Genomic DNA, 25214 nt, shown 5'->3' on the forward strand with positions numbered 1-25214 from the left:
TACCTAAACCTATCACATTGTAATCTCAGAACAATAACTGCCTCACGCAATGAAATCAACATATCGCTTGTACAGATCAATAGATGGCGCTGGCGGCCTCTTTGATCCCTGCGCGCGCGCCGCGTAGGCCGCATAAACCTCCTTGGCGCTCTTTGTGACGGTCGGCGGGATGACGTCGATGCTGCTGTCTATGGTGAACGCACTGCTCACTGTGAGTTTCAGAACGCTGTCTGGCTCGTAGTACGGGTTCGATTTGCGCTCGAAGTTCACGTAGCGTTTGTATCTGGAAATTTAGAATATGTTATTCATGCTGCTGAGTAGTAAATATATGTATAATAGGTACACTTTCTTCAAAGCTACTCTGTATTGTTTTAGAAGATAGCTGCGATTGATTTATTAAAAAATCATAAGTGACAATTATAAAATATACTTAACATAAGTGGCAATTATAAAATATACTCACAAACAGTTACCTACTACGGTTTGGCCAGGGATTCTAATAATATTCAGGAGGACCTCATAACCAAACACTGGACTGGTATACATCCTTGAATAAAGAAACAATATGAAAATGGCTAGTTGACTCATGCTGTCTCGCTTACCCACGTAACTCTACTCACTGACCATTTTCATACAGCCTCTTTATTTACGAGGCAAATACTGGCTAACACTAATAAAACTCAAACTCATCCACTAACAACAGAGTATCCCGTTTCCCCGGCTCAGCCAGCGCGATCCTACAGCTCGCCTTGACAGCGAGGAAGGGGGCGGGCACGGGGGGCGCGGGGGGCGCCCGCAGCGGGGAGGGGGTCACCTGCCGCGAGCGAGTTACCGACCAGGTTAGCTCGTCGTCTGAGGATGTGTCGCTGTTTGAACTGTAAGCAGATGGGATGCAAAGATTAACACTAGAGTATAAATAAATATGTGTGGACATCTCACACACCGCCATCCGACCCCAAGCTAGGCAGAACTTTTGTTATAGGTGTCGGACAGCTGATATATCTACACAAATACATAGATAGATACATACTAAACATAAATATCAACCCCCGAGACCCGAGTACAGATATATGTCTTTAAACAAATATCTGCCCCAACCGGGAATCGAACCCGGGACGGCATAGCAGTCAGGGTCACTAACCACTACACCATTCAGTATGATAAGATAGTGTGGAAATTAAACGTCTATGGGAATATTGGACACACTTTGTGAAACCCAAAAATAGCTGAGTGACATTCATGCGCCAATAGCCGCCATTTTGAGCAGTTACGGGCTTGCTTCGTCGTCGTCGTTTCCCGTTGACGAGATGGCGCAATATAATATTGAGATTGAGCGGGACAGTATATACTATTAGATTTTACTATAGAACTACTCACTCGCTAGAGTTATTACTAGTCGTGCTAGACCGTCCGCTAATGACGGGGTTGGTGGAGGCCGGCACGCCGCCGCCGCGCCCGCGCACCACAAAAGGACTGTAGTTTTCCGTGAACGCGGGCGCGATGTCGCGCAGACTGTGGCACATCTGGTAAAGTTGTAGTTGTGTGTTATTAAAATTGATAATTTATATTTATCATTTCTTGTGATATGTATATTTTATGTATTTCTTTTAAGTTAATTATCAAGTGACTTTTTAGTTTTTCCTGCTTTCATATACTTATCTTTTTTTTGCACCTTTTCACCTTTTTACTTGTACCTCCTGTAGGTTGGCTGGTAGAAAATGCTTTTAGCATTAAGTCCACCTTTTGTACACTTATATCTCATATTTGTGCAATAAAGTATTAAATAAATAAATAAATAAGTAGGTATTATAATTTTTGATAGCATGTTATGTGTCCCATTGCTGACTAAAGGCCTTCTACCGTCCATTCAGCTCGAAAATACTCGTAACTTACGAGTATTTCCGCCAGAAACAAGCATTTTTAGCGTTTTTTCCTTAAAATTCTAGGTACTGGGTATTGGTAGGTAGGTTTTAAAAGTTTGAATGAGCATGAAGAGGGCGTGAACCATGGTAGTTTTTGGAATAACGCTTTCAAATGGAAGTTATGATTTTATTTCAGGTTTGACAAGATAATGCTACCTATATGAAAAGAGTACCCGCGTCTGTCCTCTGCTTTTAATGTCCGCTCAACGTAGACGATGCTCTTAACCTCCCCTCTCTTTCCCCTCATCCCTCTCACATCCAGCTCGAAGCAGTCAGCCAGCACGGTGTAGGTGTCGGGGCGGTGCTGGTCTATACAGTATACACTACACACACTACAACTGACCTGCAGCTCTCTATACAGTATACACTACACACACTACAGCTGACCTCCAGCTCTCTATACAGTATACACTACACACACTACAGCTGACCTGCAGCTCTCTATACAGTATACACTACACACACTACAGCTGACCTCCAGCTCTCTATACAGTATACACTACACACACTACAGCTGACCTCCAGCTCTCTATACAGTATACACTACACACACTACAGCTGACCTCCAGCTCTCTATACAGTATACACTACACACACTACAACTCACCTCCAGCTCTCTATACAGTATACACTACACACACTACAGCTGACCTCCAGCCCAGCTCTCTATACAGTATACACTACACACACTACAGCTGACCTCCAGCTCTCTATACAGTATACACTACACACACTACAACTGACCTCCAGCTCTCTATACAGTATACACTACACACACTACAACTGACCTCCAGCTCTCTATACAGTATACACTACACACACTACAACTCACCTCCAGCCCAGCTCTCTATACAGTATACACTACACACACTACAACTGACCTCCAGCTCTCTATACAGTATACACTACACACACTACAACTCACCTCCAGCCCAGCTCTCTATACAGTATACACTACACACACTACAACTCACCTCCAGCTCTCTATACAGTATACACTACACACACTACAACTCACCTCCAGCCCAGCTCTCTATACAGTATACACTACACACACTACAACTGACCTCCAGCTCTCTATACAGTATACACTACACACACTACAACTCACCTCCAGCCCAGCTCTCTATACAGTATACACTACACACACTACAACTGACCTCCAGCTCTCTATACAGTATACACTACACACACTACAGCTGACCTCCAGCTCTCTATACAGTATACACTACACACACTACAGCTGACCTCCAGCTCTCTATACAGTATACACTACACACACTACAACTGACCTCCAGCTCTCTATACAGTATACACTACACACACTACAACTGACCTCCAGCTCTCTATACAGTATACACTACACACACTACAACTCACCTCCAGCCCAGCTCTCTATACAGTATACACTACACACACTACAACTGACCTCCAGCTCTCTATACAGTATACACTACACACACTACAACTCACCTCCAGCCCAGCTCTCTATACAGTATACACTACACACACTACAACTGACCTCCAGCTCTCTATACAGTATACACTACACACACTACAACTCACCTTCAGCCCAGCTCTCTATACAGTATACACTACACACACTACAACTGACCTCCAGCTCTCTATACAGTATACACTACACACACTACAACTTACCTCCAGCCCAGCTCTCTATACAGTATACACTACACACACTACAGCTGACCTCCAGCTCTCTATACAGTATACACTACACACACTACAGCTGACCTCCAGCTCTCTATACAGTATACACTACACACACTACAGCTGACCTCCAGCTCTCTATACAGTATACACTACACACACTACAACTCACCTCCAGCTCTCTATACAGTATACACTACACACACTACAACTCACCTCCAGCCCAGCTCTCTATACAGTATACACTACACACACTACAGCTGACCTCCAGCTCTCTATACAGTATACACTACACACACTACAGCTGACCTCCAGCTCTCTATACAGTATACACTACACACACTACAACTCACCTCCAGCTCTCTATACAGTATACACTACACACACTACAACTCACCTCCAGTTCGAAGCAGTCTGCCAGCACAGTATACGTGTCGGGGCGGTGCTGGTCGCTGTACGCGTCCAGCATCTCCGCGCCCGCGCCGCCCGCCAGCCCCACGATCTCGCAGCACAACTTGCGCACCTGCGGGGTGAGATACAAAACTTTTTTTATAATAATATGTGGGGACATCTCACACACGGCCATTCGGCTCCAAACTAGGCAGAGCCTGTGATATGGGTATCGGACGGCTGATCAGTTCGCAAATTTGAATACACAACTTAATCGGGATCGGGAATAGGTACATTGTTTACTTCACAGAACGCTACATAATACCATAGATTAATGAGAACATTGAATTGAGGCTAATTCTGAAGTTCACAGATGTGTAATAAATGCATTTTGTTTGTAGGTATATAATTTATAAAGAAGTACCTCGTCTGTGGGCAGCGGCAGGTGGCGGTGCACGTCGTCGTCCCACCACTTGGTCAATGAACTGGTGAGGAAATACAAGTCAAATTATTAATTGAAACAGAAAAACAATAAAATTCCATACTTACCTATACGGCACGATGCAACGAATCAGGATATAGGTATTTGATATGACACTATTATTTAATTAATCGATTAATAAAATTATTATTATAAAAGACGACCAGATGGCGTAGTGATTTCAGTTATTCCGACTGCTGTACCGAGAGTTTCGGATTCGATCACCGGAAGGGGCAAGTTTTGTGCCGGGTCTTGGGTGTTAAAAGTTCGTGTAATATTTTCAACCCTCCTGCCAGGGGTCCATGTTCAGGGGGCATTGTACTATCGGTCTATAAAACTGCGGGCGGCGGAGCGTTTTGATCTAATAATTCCAATTCATACTTTTATAGATAACACTCACTGCTCGGTGGGTATGTAGACGGTGGGGTGGTGCAGGGGCGCGTCGGAGCTGTAGTCCCACAGCGCGGCGCGCCCCGCCTCCGGCACGAACAGGCCCAGGAACAGGTTCATACTGGCCTGGGGGACGGTTGTGTAAGTTGTTATACATGATGATAGACCGAGGAATAGGGTGATACGAGCCTGTGGGATGGTTGGATAAGTTTATATCGTCAATTTGTAACGAGGAATACAGGGTTTTACTAGCCTGTGAGACAGTTGGCTAAATTTATAACGGCGGCGAACAACTCAATGATATTTTCAAACAACAAATTGTAAAAACAGACAGACCACAGGTCACTATAGAAATAAACACAACACACACACTCACGCCTTTCCCTTGCGGGGTAGGCAGAGATGCATTGCTGCACCCACTTTTCGCCAGAGTGTTCTGTTAGCCCCAATGTAATAGGGGGCGGGCCTATTGCCATTTTACGGGCACATCCAAGACCCGAGAACAAATATCTGTGTTTAAACAAATATCTGCCCCAGCCGGGAATCGAATCCGGGACCTTCGGCTCAGTAGTCAGGGTCACTACGCCATTCGGTCGTCATAGAAGTAAAACGAACTAAAAATAGCTCCAAAACTTGACGAATTGACTTAAGGCGACGATTTGACAAACTAAAAAACAGAAATGGAATGCCCGATGACCCTCCACACTCCGGCAGTGCGCGATCCCGCACGGCTCTCTCAACTAGTTCGCGAGTCACTCGGGTAGACTCGGATATTTTGTGACATGCCATTCGTATATTTTTGTTTTGATTTGACATTTGAGCACTTCAGAGTTTTAATTATTTGTGTTTTTGCATGTTGAGTATCAGTTGGGGTCCATACCTGTTTCTCAGCGTCGGAGAAGGTGTTGGAGTAGTAGCGGCTCAGCGACTGCATGATGTCGTTGCCGTGCGACGACCACGGCGCCGTCTTGCGGTACGTCTTGATACTGTGAAGTGAGACAAAACAAAAATATAAGTACTTAGTAGGTACCCAAAGGTTGCCTGGAAGAGATCGCTTTTAGCGATAAGGCCGTCTATTGCTCCTTTTGTTATTTAATGTATGTTGTGTGTTTTTCAATATATTTATATTGTATTGCCTTGTACTTAATTTTTTTCAAAGTGGATGATCGTTTTATAACAAGATTATCAATTGGTGGTTGTATATGTCAGACGCACCCTGGCGACTGATGCTAATTTGACTGGCCACTCCTTCAACCATGATCACAAACCTCAAGCTAGTGTTTGTCACAAGAAGGGGAAATCCATGTCCTCTCCGGAATATTTGTGAGTATGTTTGTTACTCTTTAGCGAACAAATTACTAAGCAGATTTTCACGAAACTTGGTTTGCTGGAACCTAAAGCCGTCTTTGTTCTATGTCCCCCTTGTATCAAGTAACTACAGGCAAAACTCTTTCTTCTGGCGTACCTAATCTTTTAAATAATATATTGCGTGACCACAGTGACATTGACATTTTTATTAATACCATAGGATCTATTTCCAATGAGCTGGTCTCTGACTACTTTGGTTCTCATAAACCTGGTTAGTTTAATTTAGTTTAATTTCTTTGTAAGTCTTTGTTTTTTTGTTTGCGATTAGATTAAGTGTAATTATAGCTTCCCGCAGCTTGTAAAAACCCTCCCTGTACTACCTAACTAATCTACCTAGAGGTGGAAACTTGTGCAACATAAGTTACCCTATCATTGTTATCTACAAAATAAATTAGTTAAGTTTTCCTAATATAGTAAAATAAATAAATAAAAATAAATAAATAAAACTTTGTATTAACTCACAGACTACATTTTGTATCGGAATTCCTTTCCTTTCCTATCCCTTGTCAAGTAATCTATAATTTTACCTCCTTCATGTCTTTCCAATTTGTGTGGCTATGAAATAAAGGATACCGGGTGTTGCAAAAGTAATTTCCGAAAAAAGAAGGACAAGCGTCTGTTGTTGGAATGACCTCTTTCGTCTTAGAATACAACTTTTGCAACAATCTGGTTATTATTTGTTCACCGGTGCACCAGCTGGGAGCCCCCGTACTGCAGCGCGAGCGTGTCTCCGTGGTCCTCGTACAGCGCCTCCAGCAGCCGCACGCAGTCCGAGTCGAACTCCAGCGATGGGGAGGCGATCAGGCCGAGGGCGTATAGCTGTCAACAACGAAAGTGTTGTTAAATTATATGGATACAAATAAATGGACGGCTGAATGGTGTAGTGGTTAGTGGCCCTAACTGCTATGCCGAAGGTCCCGGGTTCGATTCCCGGCTGGGGCATATATTTGTTTAAAGGCAGATATTTGTTCTCGGGTCTTGGTTGTTGATATTTATATTTAGTATGTATCTATCTATGTATGTGTGTAGATAACACAAGTTCTGCCTAGCTTGGGGTCGGATGGCCGTGTGTGAGATGTCCCCACAAATTTATTTTTATTTATATAAAAACATAATACATATATTTAGTACATGACAGTAGATGGGAGCAGCACAGGATCAAACAAGTTGTCGTAGAGAAAACGAGACTTATAAGCAATAAAAAGCTACAATGATGATGAACAAAAACTAAACGCAGATTGGAAGAGGTTTGAAAAATAGAACAACATAAAGCGAAAGACATTCCAGTGCGCTGAACCGACAAAAGGTTAGCGATTATTCTTAGGTAAGCAGGCCCCTTACGTCAGCCGCCTAATTTAATCGCAGTCTATTTAAGTAATGTACATGATGTTAATATTGTATTTTGCATGTTAGTACCTACTTATATGGTTTTATAAGTTACTACAGAAAGGCATAAATAAATAAATACGGAGGCTCCTGCCTCCTACACTCCAAATAGTGACGACCATAACCTAACCCACCTGATAAGCCAGCACGCATTTCCCAATGGCAAACTGCGCGGTGTTAGTCCTGTCGAGACAGGCGACACAGTTGACCCTGACTAAGCCAGTCTGCAGCCGCCCCCGCATTAAAATACACCACAATACTAGCAAGATCAGTTCCTTTGACAAATAATCACATACGTATAAAACACCGACAGTCAAACTATTAAGTCCTGACAAGAAAGAGTGCGATTTTGCAAAGACTTTTTATCATTGTCAGTTATTTACTTACATGTGCATACATTATAAAAATAAAATTCCGATTGATAATGACTCTTTAACGGATTTGTCCTTTAATAAATATAAAAGATTATATTAATAAATAATAAATACGATCTTTAACAATTAGTTAGGATCGATTTACGTTATCAAGACTTTATAGTTTTAGTGTATTTCCTCCAAAAAAAAACCACCAACCTGATAAACCCATTGACATAAATATATTACTTCCTTTTAAAATCATAGCACCAACCTGATAAGCCAGCACGCACTTCCCAATGGCAAACTGCGCGGTGTTAGTCCTGTCGAGACAATCCACACAGTTGACCCGTACTAAGCCAGTCTGCAGGCGCCCCCGCGCCCCCCGCGCCGCCTGCCACCCCGCCGCGCCCGCCGCCGCCGCCCCCTCCCAGGCCGAGGCACAGTTGAGGAAGATGCCGGTGCGACGGACTACGGCGCGGGCTATGGCGGATAGTCTGTGGAGTTGAGGGGTTTATGAAATAATACCTGTAGTATAGTTGTCGAAAAGTTAACGTAAGTGTCTAGACACACGGACCCTATTTCAGCTACAATCTAACTACACCAGTTCTATTGGGGTCTTATCAACTGAAGTTCAGGTGCAGTTGATAGAACTGTTAAGTCTGATGATTTTCAGTCATTTGAAAATCAGCCCACGCATTTGATTTGCAGTTCTATTACAGGGGTGTCAATGTAAACTACATTCTAGCTACACGTAAACTGCAATTTGCAGTGAGATTGCAGTTGAAATGGGTTCCGTATTCTAGAGCCTAAAATAGCACTGCATAGAAAACAGCGGCAGCCGAGCGGTCATTGATGAAAAATTACAGAAGATGTATGCAGACGATTACTTATATTTTCTGAGCTCGATTTAGATTTAGCTTATGAAGGTAAGGTTTTCTGTGTAAATTGAAAAGTTTTGATTCTAGAAATAGAAACATGCTATGCTTTATAATAATTATTTCTACGACAATATCTAAAACCACACTCACTTATCCAGAACCTTAGCATCGGCCCCCTTATTCTTCCTGGCCATGTCCAAATGAAAGTACTGGATCGCATGTTCGGGCGGCAAAAACTGGTTCAAATACTTGACAGCATTACTTATGACGTCTGTCAATAGCGACTCGTGCTTGCGTTTCTCTCGTTTCTTCACTAGATTCAGTATCATGATGGGGGCTCCGTATCTTCGCATAAGGTTGTTGATGTGCCTCGCCGGTACTTCAGCGAAGGGGTCCCCGAGGTCGATGGAGATGGCCGGTTTGGGCACCATTTTGGAGATGTCCTGCGACCAGTAGGCCGGGATCGAGCCTCGCAGTTGGACGAAGGAGCTGAATCTGTGAATAATTTTATGTGGCGGTTTAGTAAGTTTGTTTAGATTTAAAGGTGAGTTAGCAACAGGGATGGAGAATAGGTACGTATAATTCAGTTAGGTATAAGTACTGAAATCAAGACAGATCTAAACCACCTGTAGTGTTTGTCATTGACACCATAAGAACATGAACGATGATGGTCATCAAGATTCGGTTTTTAAAATGATTCTCTTTCGATCCAACGAGCCAACAAACACAAACTGATTTCTTACCAGCCAGCGCTAAAGCAGCACATTCTATCCAACCAGCCACACTAAATAAAAAACAAATTTCTCACCGACCAGCAGTGAAGAAGCATTATCAATTATCATTCTATCCAGCCAGCATCAACAAATAAATAAAACCTCATAGTATCACCGGCCAGCGCTTAAGGGAGCTTTTCTAGAGCACTTTCAAGCTTAATATTTCGTAAACCAATCACTGAATCAGAAAATAGTTTGAGCAAACCAATAATATTTTTTAAAGACTTATTCAACCATATCAGACAGACAGACGGACAACACAGTGATCCTATAAGGGTTCCTTTTGAAGTACGGAACCCTAAAAACATCAATTCCCTCACCGGGCGGCGCTGAAGGAGGACACGATACCCGTTTTCTAAACTACGTATTGTTTTATAGTGCCTGTCATTCCCGACGACTTGGTCATAAACAACAGGCACTATACCTTCAGTCAGACGGCAGTCTGACATCAGGGATCCATGGAGCAGTGGATCTAGCCGCTGCAGCTGAAGGAGGACAGCATGGAGTCGTGCACGAGCTGCTCCGTCTCCACCTCGTTGGCCACGTCGCCGCGCCGGTTCGCGCCGCGCTTCAGGAAACGAGGGCCGGCGGCAACAATGCATCAACAAACCTCATAGTCTCACCAGTCAGCGCCTAAGGATTTTTTTATCCAGCCAGAAGCCCTAAAAAAACAAATCTCTCACCGGCCAGCAGTGAAGAAGCATATTATTCTATCCAGCCAGCATCAACAAGTAAAAAAACCTCATAGTCTAGCGCCTAAGGAACTATTATATCCACCCAGCAGCTCTAAAAAAACCATCCCTCACAGGCCAGCACTGATGGAAGATATTATTCTTTTCAGCCAGCGCCAACAAATTAAAAAACACACTGAGAGAAAAAAGTACAAAAATAGTGTTGAAGTTACTAAAATGGGTGTTATTCCCAGTACAACAAATTTACTGTTACTGTTACAATCGGACTTTTGTAAATTCAATTTGTATAAATAAGTAAATAATATGTGTAGACATTACACAATAGATAAAGCGAATTTTATAAAACTTTGTCATTTTAAGTTTAACAAAATAGTGTCTTTTAGTAGTACCTCTGTAAATATTACTAAACTTTGTGTTACTTACAGACGTTGTTTTGTGATACTAGTGTTTGTGTTTTTATTATTACTGAACATATTTTTCGTTTTGTAATGTGTAGACTAGGGAATACATTAGCATACTGAGATTCAGTAGTGTGTTAGTAATTTCAGCTAACTATTTTATATATTCTACATTTGTGTTGTGATAATAATACATAAAATTTGTAATTTCTAATAATCCTTTAGAATTGTCTTGACTAGGAAATACATTGGTGAAGTTAAATATATTGTGGGTGTTTTGTAATTTCAAGTACTCGTTTTTGTGATCTCAATAGCCATAGCGCAGGCCACACCGGGATTGAAGCGTAAGGAAACTGAGTTCGATCAGCTTCGCTCTCGTAGCTACCGTCTCTATACCACAAACAATATTAGTCTATGCTCTATACGAACTTAGGATCTCACTATGAACTGTGAACCAGAGTACGATATGATAATTGTAAAAGTCCAAATCTGAGTACTGTTTAGAATAAGAATAAGAATAAGAATAATTTTTATTTCCATAAAAAAAAAAAAAAAAAAATGTTACAGTTACTTGTTATACAAAAACAACAATTTAGTATGTCTCTACTCCCTAAAGTAGGGTGAACCCTGTGTCTTAGGATGAGTAGTTACATTTCCCGAAAAATGAGAATTTATGCTAACAAGTCTCAACAACAGCAAAACAAAGAATTATCCAAAAACTAAAAACAACAATAGAAAAAACAAATTATTTTACATGCATATTCATCTTACTATTTAAATTTTTATACAGATGAAAAAAATATAAAAAAGGTGAGGTGTGTAGAATTGTGTAAGTTTTAGAGAAGATGTGGAGTGTAGTGCATGTATGTAAAGTGTATTTATAGTGAGTGTTAGTGTAAAATGTATGTGATTCATTGTCAGTCTTATTGTTTTATATTTTAAGTAATATAATTATGATGTCACTGAAATAATTCTTTCAGTTTCATCATAGTTTTTAGATTTTAGCCAAACAGTTATAACCTTTTTACATTCAAAAAGGGTTTTTGGGTATATAATAAGAACTTTATTTAGTGTGTTATATATGTATGGTCCCAGAAATCTGAAAAATCTCTGTCTGAAACAAGTTCGCCCAATATTTGTTTCGCAAACAATATCCTTTCTGCGCTTTGAGAGATGTTGAAATACAAGTTTATTATGCTGTTTTAGGACAATATTTTGAATAAAAAGTTGTCTGACAGTTAATACGTCACAGAATCTGTAAAGCTCAGAAGTTGGATGAAGAATTGGCTTGAAAGTGCAAACCTTTAAAACTGCTCGCTGTGCACGTTCTAGAACAATAATATTGGATTTATGTGCACCCCCCCAACAGCAGATACAGTATCGCAGAATTGATTCACATAAAGCATAATATATTATTTTTAATAAATTTGGATCAGCTACGTGTCTAAGGTTTTTAAATATATGGATCAGTCTTCTTACTTTGGCACTAAGCAAATGAATGTCTTTTAAAATTAAGATTTTGATCGAGTATGATACCAAGGTATTTTATCTCAGGTACTTTATCAAGTGATCTGCAGGAACATGTTATTTGATCTGAGCAATCATGTACCAACAACCTGAATTCACTTGTTGGTTGGGTGGAGTTATTGATGGAAAACGTTATATAGTGTTTAGAGTCGTTGTTAGTCTTTTGAGCATTCAAAGTAAGTACATTAGAAGTAAGCCACTCTGTTACTTTATTAAAACCAGGGGGGGGTCAGTGCCTTAATGGCTGAACTTTTAATAGAAGGTAGTGCCATCTCTTTATATTACTCTTATTACCAAAAAAGATGTAAGATGGCGTTATGAACAAGACTAAAGAAACAATAACAAGACACATAGATAAGTAGTATTTGAATGTCAACATTGTCATGATCTATGGCTATTATGAAGAAATTGCGTGTCAGTGTCAGTTCAGTTGTCTTACAATGTCTCGCAAATAACATTTTTGTAATAAAAGCCTATACTCTCGGTATATCGTTATTTATAAATTTTATATACCTACCTACAAATAAAAATAAACATGGTGTGTCAAGAAAAAGCATCTTTATCCGCAAAAAGTGTTTTTATGAAATTCTTGTGACCTGACAGATTCCATATGGATCCAGGTTCCATGTGGTTCCACGGGAACCGAGCTGAAATGGCGGCACTGGCAAAGAGCGATCGACATCTTCATATCCGCTGAAGATTAAAATACTATGTGTACCAAACTGATAAATGTCGTCAAAGATTTGCCTCGCGAGGATAAATGATGCACTATTGGACGAAATGACTTTATCACCACAAGTGACAAGATTTGCTTCTCTTGGGAAACATAAACTAGCAAAACATGAATTGGTTTTCATGGTGAAAGGAATAAAAAAGGAATACACACACCTACTCGCATATTATTTTACAAGTGACATGAACAAAACTGAACTGAAACATTGTTATACTCGTATGCGAGGTAATAAAGAATTATATCATTATTTGTTTTTTATTTATTGTTGCATGTAGGTAGGTACATAAATAGATTGAACTTACATTTAGCTAATAAATGTAATCACTGTTGTGTGGTGTAACTACGTTAAGGCAAATATGTCTTATATCTTTATAGATTGAAGTTAATAGCCGGATCCCCACCAGACGATCCAACGCGATCCGATCGCGCGATCCAAGGAATCTTACATACTAAACTTCTTGGATCGGGCGATCGGATCGCATTGGATCGTTTGGTGGAGATCCGGCTATTAACTTGTGATAACAATATCTATATATACAGGGTGTCCCAACAGGGCACCCTGTATGTATGAACAATGAGGCTGAGAAATATAAAGAGATGGCGCTGTTCATCAGTATGACGTATAGAGTATGACAAAAAACTCCTTGAGATGGCACTCTTTGCACAATTGTTTATTTTTTCTCTATGATTAAAACCAACTTGAGCGATATCAAATACATTAGACCATGATTTGCCCCTGAAGAGTAAGACTGTATCATCAGCATACGTAACAATGATTCCTTGAGATAGTTTAAGTCCGCAAAGGTTATTAATATAAATTAAAAATAAGGTTGGCCCAAGGATACTACCCTGGGGCACGCCCCATTCTATAGCTTGAGTGCAACTGATATTTTCCCCTATTTTTGTACACTGATGTCTGTTTGAGGTAGAAGTACGTACCAGAAAGTCATTATAACACAAGAAAACTTAATACCGCGATGTAGACTATTGCATAGTGACATCTGTTAGCGGGCATATAAACTAAACACTAACAAAGGCTACATTAATTTTTAGTATTATGAAATACTCGGAATAATCATTGCGGTCACTTGTAAAAACAAAATATCCATTTGGAATTACAAACTTTGTTTCATTTCACAAATGTATGTTTTTCATCAGGGCTACATTAATTTTTAGTATTAAGAAATACTCGGAACTATCATTGTACGTTAGAAAATACACAGAGAAGAAATTACAAAGCAACGACACTCAACTTCACAAATCGATACACTTGGTATAATGAGGGAACTGTAAATTTTATTTAATGTAGTAATGCCATAATTTTAAAACGTTTTTTGTTGTTATTACATTTGGATGTTTTATAGTAATTAAACAAGCCTTTGTGAAAATAATTAATACTGTATTGAAATCAATAGGCATTGTAAATCATATGATTTTTTAATAATACCCTCAAAAACAAAAGTCATGTTATAGATATTACAATATGGAAATAACAAAAGTTTTTAATAATTATGTTTCACTATTATTTTAAAGTAAAGTTCAGTTGGATTTATTTTAAAATAGTATTAACGGGCATTGCAAATCGATTTTTTTATTTCTACAATAAAATTTATCTCAGTGCAACAATTCCCTCACCGGCCAGCACTAAAAGAAGACAGCATGGAGTCGTGCACGAGCTGCTCCGTCTCCACCTCGTTGGCCACGTCGCCGCGCCGGTTCGCGCCGCGCTTCAGGAAACGGGTGCCGGCGTATCTGCAATAACACGTATAATGCTATAAGTATAAAAGCGGCTTTAAGCGGCCAATAAGCGGCTTTAACCTTCTTGACATTTAAAAATAGATGATTATTTACCTACGTACTTTGCAAGTGACAGTGCAGAAAAACCGTCAAAATACTTGTTCATATTTTTTTAAATCTCAGGCTGTTTTTAACAGCAAGCGGATTTCATCGCGCACGCGGGATGGCACGCTATTTTCGCGCGTTTCGCGTACATATACCACGCGTTACAATGAATACCTACGTGTATGGCAATCCCGCGTGCGTGATCAAATCCACATGCTGTTAGAAAGAAAGAAAGATACATTTATTTGACACACTGAGACAGAATAATAAGACAGAAAAAGAGAAAGAAACACTGTTACAGACAGCCTTAATCATTAGTAAATCCATAATCTTTTTCAACCATTCCACCTAAAGATACATCATACCTGTTACTCCTCCTAGCTATGAGCGTCACATACACCGGCCTACTAAAGATGGCCAGCGTGCTCTGCTCCACGAACCCGTGCACCACGAGCAGGATCCAGTCCGGGTGCAGGTGCCTTACTGCACTGGGTTTAACATTTATAATCGCTTGTCATATGGAACAAGGTACTTACCAATAGGTTTAAGCAACACGAAGATTTGTAGCGGTCTAGCAATTCGTAGGTTTCGACTTTTTCGAGGATTTAAAAAGAACCTCGGATATTTTGCAATAAAAGTACAAAAACAAAACGTAATGAAACTTTAAAAATCGCGCGTTTTTACCCTCAAATGCTAGTAAATCCTTTTCACTAAAAATACAGCATAATTACCTGTTACTCCTCCTCGCTATGAGCGTCACATACACAGGCCTGCTAAATATAGCCAGGGTGCTCTGTTCCACGAAGCCGTGTATGACGTGCAGGATCCAGTCCGGGTGCAGGTGCGAGTGCGCGGGCGCCAGCAGGTGGCTGTTCCACACGAAGCGCCACGCCGGCACGCTGCGCACGCCGAACTCGAGTGGACGGGGGGACTCACTGGAAGGGAGGGTGGAATGATGTAGCGCTACTTCCTACTAATATTATAAAGGCGAGTGGGGTGACAACTTGCGAAAGGTGGCTGGTTATGATTGGATACGGAAAGATATAGATCGCATCCAGTGGCGTGCTTTGGGAGAGGCCTACGTCCAGCAGTAAACTGCTATAGGCCGATGATGATGATATGTGTGTGTGTGTGTATGTATGTGAGCAGGTGGCTGTTCCACACGAAGCGCCACGCGGGCACGCTGCGCACGCCGAACTCGAGTGGGCGGGGGGACTCACTGGAAGGAAGATGGTGTGTTGTAGTCCTAATTTCTACTAATATTATAAAGGCGAAACTTTGTGAATATATGTGTGTGTGGGACGACCTCCGGCTAGATGGGGTGACTTGCGAAAGGTGGCTGGTTATGATTGGATGCGGAAAGCTATAGATCGCATCCAGTGGCGTGCTTTGGGAGAGGCCTACGTCCAGCAGTGGACTGCTATAGGCTGATGATGATGATGTGTATGTGTGTGTGTGTGTGTGTGTGTGTGTGTGTGTGTGTGTGTGTGTGTGTGTGTGTGTGTGTGTGTGTGTGTGTGTGTGTGAGTGTGCGGGCGCCAGCAGGTGGCTGTTCCACACGAAGCGCCACGCCGGCACGCTGCGGACGCCGAACTCGAGTGGGCGGGGGGACTCGCTGGAAGCATTGACTTATATATTACTAGCGTAAGGAAGAGCGGTGGTAGCTCAGTCGGGTAAGCGCCCGCTTCTCACGCAAGAGATGCGGGTTAGAATCCCGGCGCTGACGTACGTACCAATAAGTTATTTGGAATTTAAATACAATATAGATTATAGACCATCGCTCTTACGGACATCGTGAGTAAACCTGCACATCTAGATTCAAGATGGTAAGGAAACCTGCTCATTCAAAAACGGCGATACGGCTCGCAACCTATAAGGGGCCGTCCATTAATCACGTGAGGTAGTTTTTCTCATTTTTTGACCCCCCCTCCCCCCTGGTGATATTTGGTGAGGTTTGGGAATACCCCCCCCTCCCCCCCGCTGGATCACGTGTATTTTTTTGGAAGTCTATGTAAAGGCTATTTATGACTAGAAAAAATATAACGAAAATTGCGTTTTGAATCGAAAAACATTTATAAATGTGTATTTGCAATAAAATTTAATATTTTTTGGGGAGTCGTTGCTTAACAACGGCGGGCGAGTCAATCAAGGTACAAATCGTTCAAATTTTTGCGCCGTTCAAAATTTCGGTTCAGAAATACCTAGCGCTTTTTGACAAAAAATTAATACACGTGATGTCTCACGAGACCCCCCCCTCCCCCATCGTGATGTTTCGTGAGGTTTTCCGTACCCCCTCCCCCCCCCCCTTTTGAGCCTCACGTAATTAATGGACGGCCCCTAACGTGAGAACAAATTACAGTTTAGTGGGTGACCCGCTCGCTATAGACATAAACATTTATGTACAGTTCTCCCATATTAATAATGCGCATGCAAATCATCGCAAACTGTCGTATTCCCGGAAACACCCGAATCAGTGCCTTAAACAAAGCACTTGCATTTTGATCCTTGTTCGAAAGAAATAGTAGTCAATATCATGTGACACATAATCGAAAACAATTTGGGCGGTCGGTGGCTGTCACCGATGAGTCAAGGGTCTCAAGGTCAAGATCAATATTACTTTTGTGGAATTATAAAGAGCTGCAATTACACATCGTTCTTGTTATTTTTTTCAAATGTGAATTTAATTTCAACCTTAATTATTTTTGACGATGCCATATTATGAGGCACATTTAAGAATAAAATATGCGTCACATTGATAGACTTCACTTTGCCAATAAAGCCACACCCAAAAGACCAAGTTTGTAATTGTAATATTATTGTGAATGATCAGCGCTGTAAATACTTTTGAACTGAGATTTTAATGTAAACATTTTTATTAATGTGAAATAATCAGTGCTGTAAATACTTTTGAACTGAGATTTAATTTTTTTATATAAACCTGTGTTTGAAATCCACTTCTCCTTATAATATAAACCTTGTGTTATTCAAACCTTCTTTCATCCATCTTTACATCAGCTTCAGTAAGACACTTGAAAAGTACCTACTGTAACATTTTCGAAGAAAATTTTAATATTATGGAATAATATGAATTATCGAATCAAATTTCGTTACTGATAAATCAATTATCTCTTTTAGCACCAATTACATAATTCTACTAAAATTTCATGAAGAAAATGCACTTAACCACTCTAAATACATAATAGTTTTCTAACGCTCGGGAATACGACCGTTGCCGAACAATGACGAAGATTTCTATGTGCATTATCAATTTTGGGGAACTGTATGTATGTTTGCATTATGATCTTGACAGACCGGCAGATAGACAACAAAGTCATCCTTTATTTTCTAATCATCAAACATTTCTTTGAAAAAAGTTGTTAGCCTGAATTTTGTTTTATTTGTTGTTTGCTGTGTGTATTTCTGACACCGAATAAATAATTTTTATCTTTATCTTTAATTTCTACTTGTAGAAATAATTATGTGCTTATATATTTTATCTTACTTATAAATCAAAATGGCTTACCCAGGCTTATTTTTCCTCTGCTTCAGCTGGGTCTTCCATGTCTCAAATATGTCTTCATCGTCATCCTCAGTCTTGCACGTGCAGGTCTTCACCTCCTCTTCAGCGCCCTCCTGAGTCTTCAGCTGGGATCTGTACACCGCTGCCGTCACTGGCTTGGGAAACAAGGCCGGTGCTAGCTTCCTGAAACATTTTATAGAATATGTTTTTCAGTTTATTTATTATTTCTAAAATTCATAAAAGCATTTATTACTGTTTGTGCATGCTATATTTTTGGGAATGTGTTTAACTAAAATGTTAAGTACACACAAGTTGTAGCAAACTTTTACCACCAATTTATTTATTATGTTTCGAAATATCTATTACAACAAAAGAAATAACTTTTGTATGAATTAACTTACAAAGTCTCTTTTAATCAACACAATAAGGCTGACAAACAGGCAACCTTATAGCTAAACATTATCGATTCTTTCTTTGTTCATTATGTTCCAGTCTAAAATATTCAGTGTTTATACAATAAAGCTATTCTACTGCTAACTTCTCACCTGGGTGGAGCCATATTCATCTGCAGGGTATGAGTGATGTCATAACTGTAGCTGTAGTAGAAGTTAGTGGACAGGTCTACGGCCATGAACATCTTTAGGTATCTCTGCTCGTCGGGATGCTGTGGCTTGCTCGAGTCGCTTGGGATGTAGATTGTGGCTGTATCTTCTATTTTGTAAATAGAATGCGAGCCTATCAGGGCTATTTTTCGCCGCTTTGTTACTAGTATTATGTAGTAACCTTCTAGGAACCTGATGAAACCTGGTGGAGTGTAAAAGTTTTACTTTTTAGGACTGAAAATGTGCTGTAAAAGTGCTAATAACGCTAGCCTAACAACTACAAGTGGCATTTACTAAAACACTGATCTCATGAGACAAAAAGTATCCAGCATCCTCATTAAATACCAAATAACATCTTCAATCCACAAGTCACTAGTGACACTATTTATAAATGAAGTACCTACTTCTAAACAAGCTATATTCACCTTATACACTCTTGACTTATTATTATATTTTACTATGTGTGTAAAGTGCACTCTTCCCTCACTACTTACCAACAATACCGAAAGCGGACACCAGCTTATTGAACCCACTGGTCCGTCCGGCGCGGTTTCCGAAGCCAATCATGTCGAGCAGCTGGTGGATCTCCGTCTTGTTGTACTCCACCTTGTCGTCCACCAGCACCAGCTCGCGCGGGTCCGTGCGGTCGATCTTCAGCACGCGGAACCGGGTCTGCGTGTTGTTCGACCCGATCAGGTAGAATCTCTGCGGTGGATTTGTATGGTTATTGATACTATGGTCTGTGTGTTGTTTGTACCAGTTATTGTATAGCTTTGGCTTTAAAATTTTATATTGTTAGCATAATACTTTAATATGATCTGATTATTTTTAGGGAGGATAATTAAATTCCATCTCAAACTACAAAGTTACCTAAATAGTAAAAAACTTACCGCTTTCGTCTCATATAAAGCTATTCGTTGTATAGAGCTTATAATGGGATGGAAAATTAACTCTTGTTTAGACATATTGATGGAATTTTTGCAGCTATTTCCTCTATTTGAAAAATTTCATTATTTTACATCGGTAAACAAACACAAGCAAAATTTAATAGCAAAATAGCTGTCACTGTCACCATAGAAGTACGTAACTGTCAGTGTCTGTCAGACAGTCAGACATATGAAAACGGCTGTCAGTGTCAGTACTACAACGTTTTTTCACTGTTTTGTTTTTATTACTATTAATCATATTTGTAATCCAACAATAAATCACAGATTCAATGTTAAACGTCATACATGATTACAATGACAACCTGTCGGTTTTTCCATCTATTTCTGCTAATGTCGTGTGTAGAGCATGTGTAGAGACAAAACTTAGGCTCAGCGCACACCAAGAGCAGAGCAGAGCAGAGCATATTGTGAAATCATTGAAAAATTAATCTTATGATAATTCCATACATTTCAAAATTGAATACACGTCCCAACTTGATGCTCGACCATGCTCGAGCTTTCTAGTAAATGTTCGAGTATGCGTTCTACATTTTGCTCGACCATGCGCGAGCATTTTGCAGTTCGGTGTGCGCTGACGCTTATGGGTAGGTACCAGGTAGGTAATATGGTAAGTACCTACCTAGTTAATCCAATGTTTTAAGTTAGATTAATTTAAACTAGATAAGTTATTTACTGATTGTAAACCTACCCACCTATCCCAAACATTCTCATTGTAAATTTTAAATTGAAATCACTCAATAACACGAATTTTAACTATTGCACATAACGTTGTACCCTACAGATATAATGTACTTATTAAGTAATCAAAAACATGTTACTTTAAGTATTCAGTGCTTATACAATAATATTTTCAGGACTACCCTCATTCTTGTTTACTCTCTGTCTGCTTATCTAACTAATCAAACCACTAACGTTGCAAACTTATCAAAAGTTACAAGCGTGCGCTGTCAACATGGTTGGCTTCATAAATACTGAACACCCCAAGTTTGCATGTGACGTAAAGAGGTTTATTGTTTCAGCCGGGTCCATCAAGGTGCCACTCCCAGGCTCATTGTAATGTCGGTGTGTATTTGGAAGTGGGCCGAGGGTCGGCGGCGGGCGGGCGTCCGCGGCGCGGGGCGGGGGCGGGGGCGGCGCGCGTGCGCGGCCCCGCGGCGGCGGCAGTGCCTCCCGCGCCCTGCGACCGCCATCCCGCGTCGCCCGCACCGACACTCCTCGTCCACACACTGCGGAACTTCCCTCACTGAAAAACTGTTCCTCCACCCGTGCCTTGCACCCTGACGTGATAGTTGAGTGATACGGCGAGTGTGAGTGCTCCAGCCCCGGCGCCGGTAAACAACCGGTCCAGATCGGAGGCTGCGCCGCTGCGCGCCCGTTTATAGTGGAATGCGGCAATTTTAACTACTGCAACCTCTGGAGCTCAGCACTGGGAGCCCACTAACAGCTTACTGAGGTGAGTCGAGAGAATTAGAGCTGAGAACAACAATCCTCTCCGGAATAGTTTACTTAATACTTATGTTCTTCCGGAAAAACCGTTAATCATGCAGGATTTAACGTTGGTGTTACTGTTAATATTTAAGAGAGAGAAAATAGCTGACGCTTAAATAACAAGCAAAGTCTTTATCTCTACACTTACCTGCTCGACTTATCAAGATGGGAATGGGAACTCTATTGTGTCTGAACAACAAATATCAAAGACCGTTAAATTGGAAAATAATAATACTTACCTTAATCAATATAAAGTAGTTTATTGTACGAGTAAAGTGTCGAGATAATCTAGGAAAAAAGCTAAGATCAGAAAAAAATGCTAAAGATAGACAAGAGGCTGTTTACTAGTTTGTTAAGATTCTGGACAATCATGCAACCAAATCCTCAGAAAGAATTCAATTAATGCTCCATAATGTAAATCGTATCGTAATCGCCGAGGAGATAATAGACACATTAGGGCGTGAGCCCACCCAGACTCCCAAAACTATTCCAGCTCACGGAGCCACGAACGAATCCCCTGTAATAACAGAACCGACAAAACAGAAAAGAGATTCCCTCTACCCTGTCATTAGACTAAAGAACTTCCCACGAAAGGTCCATTAAAATGCCTGTGAAGTAACATTGTTCTTCCCTCTGCATTTTGGTAATTAAAAACTAACATACAGTCATGCATACTCAGCCGACCATGGCCGAGGATGCTCCTGTTCACTGTTATGCAATTAAACGTGAGAGAGTTTGCATTTGTTATGTCCAAAACCAGTAACGTTAGGTTTTATTTTACTTCACGAGCGCGATTATCGAACTAGCTGACCTGCCTGCGCTAGGCCTCAATCATAATAAAGTAGGTAGGTACTAAAACTAAGTAGGTCTATTGGAAATCGATTTACTTAATTGTAATGAAAAATACAAATCAATAATAAAATATTTGATGATGATACACTGTATACCTAGTTTCCTAATAAATAAATACGTAGGTAATGATAATCAGACTTGGTACATATTATAAGAATGTACATTAGAGTAACTAAACTACCTCCCCATTCCTCTTGTCTTATCCCTATAGGTACCTACATATTTGTGTCTGGGTAGGCATACCCAGTTAGAAACTTGCTGAGAATTCGGTAAGAAATATAAAACTTAATGATCTGCATACCCTTGTCAGTTATCACTCTCAGATTTTGAAGAGTGCCTAAAGTGAAAAATTTAGGAAAGAATAGTTAAAATAGTTCTTATTGAAAGTTAATGGACAATTTTAAAGGATTCTCTCCGTCCAAAAGTGCACAAAAATGTGATGAATTGTTGATTGCTCAAAGTTAAGCGAAATCAAAGGCGAGTCTAAAAAAGTATTCCTCTCAAAGCATTGTTAACAATAAAGAGAGGATATTCTCTTCAAAACTACAAACAAAATTGAAAAGTGTGAACTCTGAAGCTTTGTGAAACATTTCTGTGCATTTTAAATAAATTCCAGTGAGATTCCGCCTCCAAATTGAATATTAAACGAGGAATTGGTCTTAAAATTTGTCCTCAAAGATATATCTGTAGTCCTATCTAGTCCTATATCTGTAGTTATTATGGATAAATGACAATCTACAGTTATATCACCTTCAGTTTGAGCTTATCTTTGTTTAGTCAAATATTGTTTAGAGACAAATAATTCTTTGGTTTGCCATTAGATCGTATTAATTGGTCGCAATAAATAGGATTTATATTCATTTGATGAAATTAATAAGAACTGCAGCAGACGATAACATAAACTAATTAGCTACTATATGTTTTGTCTTCTCTCTATTTAACACCAGCTAGGTAACTAGTTAAGTACTCGGTGACATAACGCCCAAAATCCGTTGTCGTCATATACTTACCTTCAAAACCCCCATGTAGTATCTCGTGAGTATTTCAGTGTATTTGGTAGATAAACTTGTATTGACCCTCATCACTCGCAGACCTCACGTCACTCCTCAAATGATTCTCAGCAAGCCAAGTCGCCCATTCAGCGAGAATTTATGATTTACATTGTCTGTGCAGGAATTGCTTGGGTTAGTCAGTAGGTGTGCCAAATAAAAAAGCCCCTTGACAAAGGTGAGATCGATGTCGTGTGGAGGGGAATATAATAAAACCATTCGTTTTGTTATTTCATTGCTTTGTTACTTAAAGCTCTGACTTTGAGAAATGTAACGCGATGTCGCCAATGTAGTGAGACACTGATGTAGGTGAAATTTTCTAAGAAACGCAAACAATTTGCCGTTGAAGCTTTTTTTTGTCGTCGACACTAATTAACTACCTACCACACTGAAGTATAATATTACGGAATTACAAGGCAATTTTGTTACCGCATTGATGCAAACTGCAAGAGAATCTGCATTTTTTTCAAATGTCCCTACCTGGACATTTTAGGGAAGACAAGTTGAGCGGTCAACCTAGTTTTTTTCAAACCACATCCTGTACTGTGGGAAACTAAACACCTTCTCCGACTGCCCACAATGGATATGTTTGCAGTAGTCATTTACGGGGTACCCTTTTATTGATTTAGGGACGATGCTTACATTTTTTATGTTGGTGAAGTGTTGGTTATGAATGAACAACTGATAGTGGGAGCGTGTTGTGGTATTATCGTTTTGAATATTTGAGTTCATAGATACTGTGTGTGTGCGTAAGGCCACCGCATCCATTATGTTTCGGTTCGTTTCGTAACACTACGAGATCAATTGCTGTATTTTGCAACTTGTACCTACGGCAAGTGTTGTGTTGTGAGACTTGTGAGGCGCGACTTCTAAATTAATCAAAGGTGGATTATAATTTTTATCAAGGCCGATTATGTTTTTTAAGTAATCTTTTATAGCCTCTAATTCAGTTCAAGGTGTGCGCCTTAGGGCTAAATACCTATCAACTACGATCGATGGTGACACTAATATTTCTTAAAATAATGTTAGCTTTCTACAACGAAAACGGTTGATATTGCGAATACTTTTAAGACCCTTTCCGTGGCCGTCTCCTCGCCCTCCGCGAAGTAAACTCAAGCTAACGAGGCGTATCAGCTAGGGGTGCCACTCGCTCAATACACTCCACTGCGACTGCGATACCCGCACTTACGCTGAGTCCATTGCTCACTGGCGTAGAAGAGTCCAGCTTTCCCTTGAGCCCAGGGCGCAATTGACGCGCGTCGCGGCGATGTAGTTGAAGTAGTTGTTTAGTATGGAAGGGGGTGGAGGGTGACCAGGATTAAGATTCGACGCACGGGACGAGGCGTGTGTGAGTCGCCTGCAGATCCACCGCTGATGTATGGCCGCCGTCCCGCTCTGATATAAATGAGCCTATTTGGTTACATTTGTAATGTTCGACATTTATATTGCCAGCTAATATAGGCGACGTCATGCTTTGAATAAAGCTCAGGATTTTTATGGTTATGTATGTAAAGGGGGCTAATGATTAGATAAAGCTCGCGGTTATAGCGTTAGGGTGATATTCCATACCAAAGCTCACATATAAGCGCAAAATTCTACGGGAATTTATGCGTTCACTACTATACAAACATACAGTTACTACAGAGATTAGCAAAAATCAAACAGCAGCAGCATCTAAGCTCAAACGGAAACACACTTTCACTACAACAGTAGCAGGTAAACACGCCCCGCGCCGCCGCCGCCGCCGTCGTCCTCATTTGCCCAAGTTGCAAGAGTTTGCTGAAGGGCCCGGAGACACCGCTAACGAGGCCGCTGAATGCCGACACTGACACGACATTTTACAACAACAACATATACACCACACGGCGAAGGTAGACGTAAACCTAGGGGACTCATTATAATCATTATATTCAGAGACACATCTCATAAAGACGCTCTCCACACCACTTGAT

General features: G+C 40.5%; 2 protein-coding genes across 9 annotated transcripts in view; one reads left to right on the forward strand and one right to left on the reverse strand.

Annotated features, from left to right (window-relative positions):
- Positions 1 to 10: 10 nt before the first annotated feature.
- LOC105397138 (polyphosphoinositide phosphatase) lies at positions 11 to 19965 on the reverse strand. Of its 2 annotated transcripts, XM_048624728.1 has the most exons (16): positions 19817 to 19965; positions 19421 to 19631; positions 18870 to 19128; positions 18328 to 18507; positions 15536 to 15739; positions 14598 to 14714; positions 8990 to 9334; positions 8233 to 8455; positions 6905 to 7038; positions 5732 to 5837; positions 4862 to 4977; positions 4405 to 4465; positions 3988 to 4113; positions 1378 to 1523; positions 699 to 875; positions 11 to 283 (listed from the first exon to the last, which is right to left on the reverse strand). In XM_048624728.1, the coding sequence occupies exons 1-16, from the start codon at positions 19889 to 19891 to the stop codon at positions 43 to 45; spliced, it is 2721 nt and encodes a 906-aa protein (XP_048480685.1). In that variant the 5' UTR covers positions 19892 to 19965; the 3' UTR covers positions 11 to 42. The 2 variants fall into 2 exon arrangements, with proteins under 2 accessions (XP_048480685.1, XP_048480686.1); XM_048624729.1 differs by lacking the exon at positions 14598 to 14714.
- A 1062-nt stretch (positions 19966 to 21027) lies between these two features.
- The window catches only part of LOC105394468 (protein turtle), a 73798-nt gene continuing 69611 nt past the window's right edge, over positions 21028 to 25214 (forward strand). For 4 of the 7 annotated variants that reach the window (XR_007266822.1, XR_007266821.1, XM_048624388.1 and 1 more), the window contains exon 1: positions 21030 to 21326. The gene's annotated coding sequence lies outside the window, so the exon portion shown is untranslated. Of the gene's footprint in view, positions 21327 to 25214 lie in introns of all 7 variants that reach the window. The other 3 variants (XM_048624387.1, XM_048624386.1, XM_048624385.1) reach the window with 2 other exon arrangements.

This window comes from Plutella xylostella, chromosome 12 (genome assembly GCF_932276165.1).
Source record: "Plutella xylostella chromosome 12, ilPluXylo3.1, whole genome shotgun sequence".
Lineage (NCBI taxonomy): Eukaryota > Metazoa > Arthropoda > Insecta > Lepidoptera > Plutellidae > Plutella > Plutella xylostella.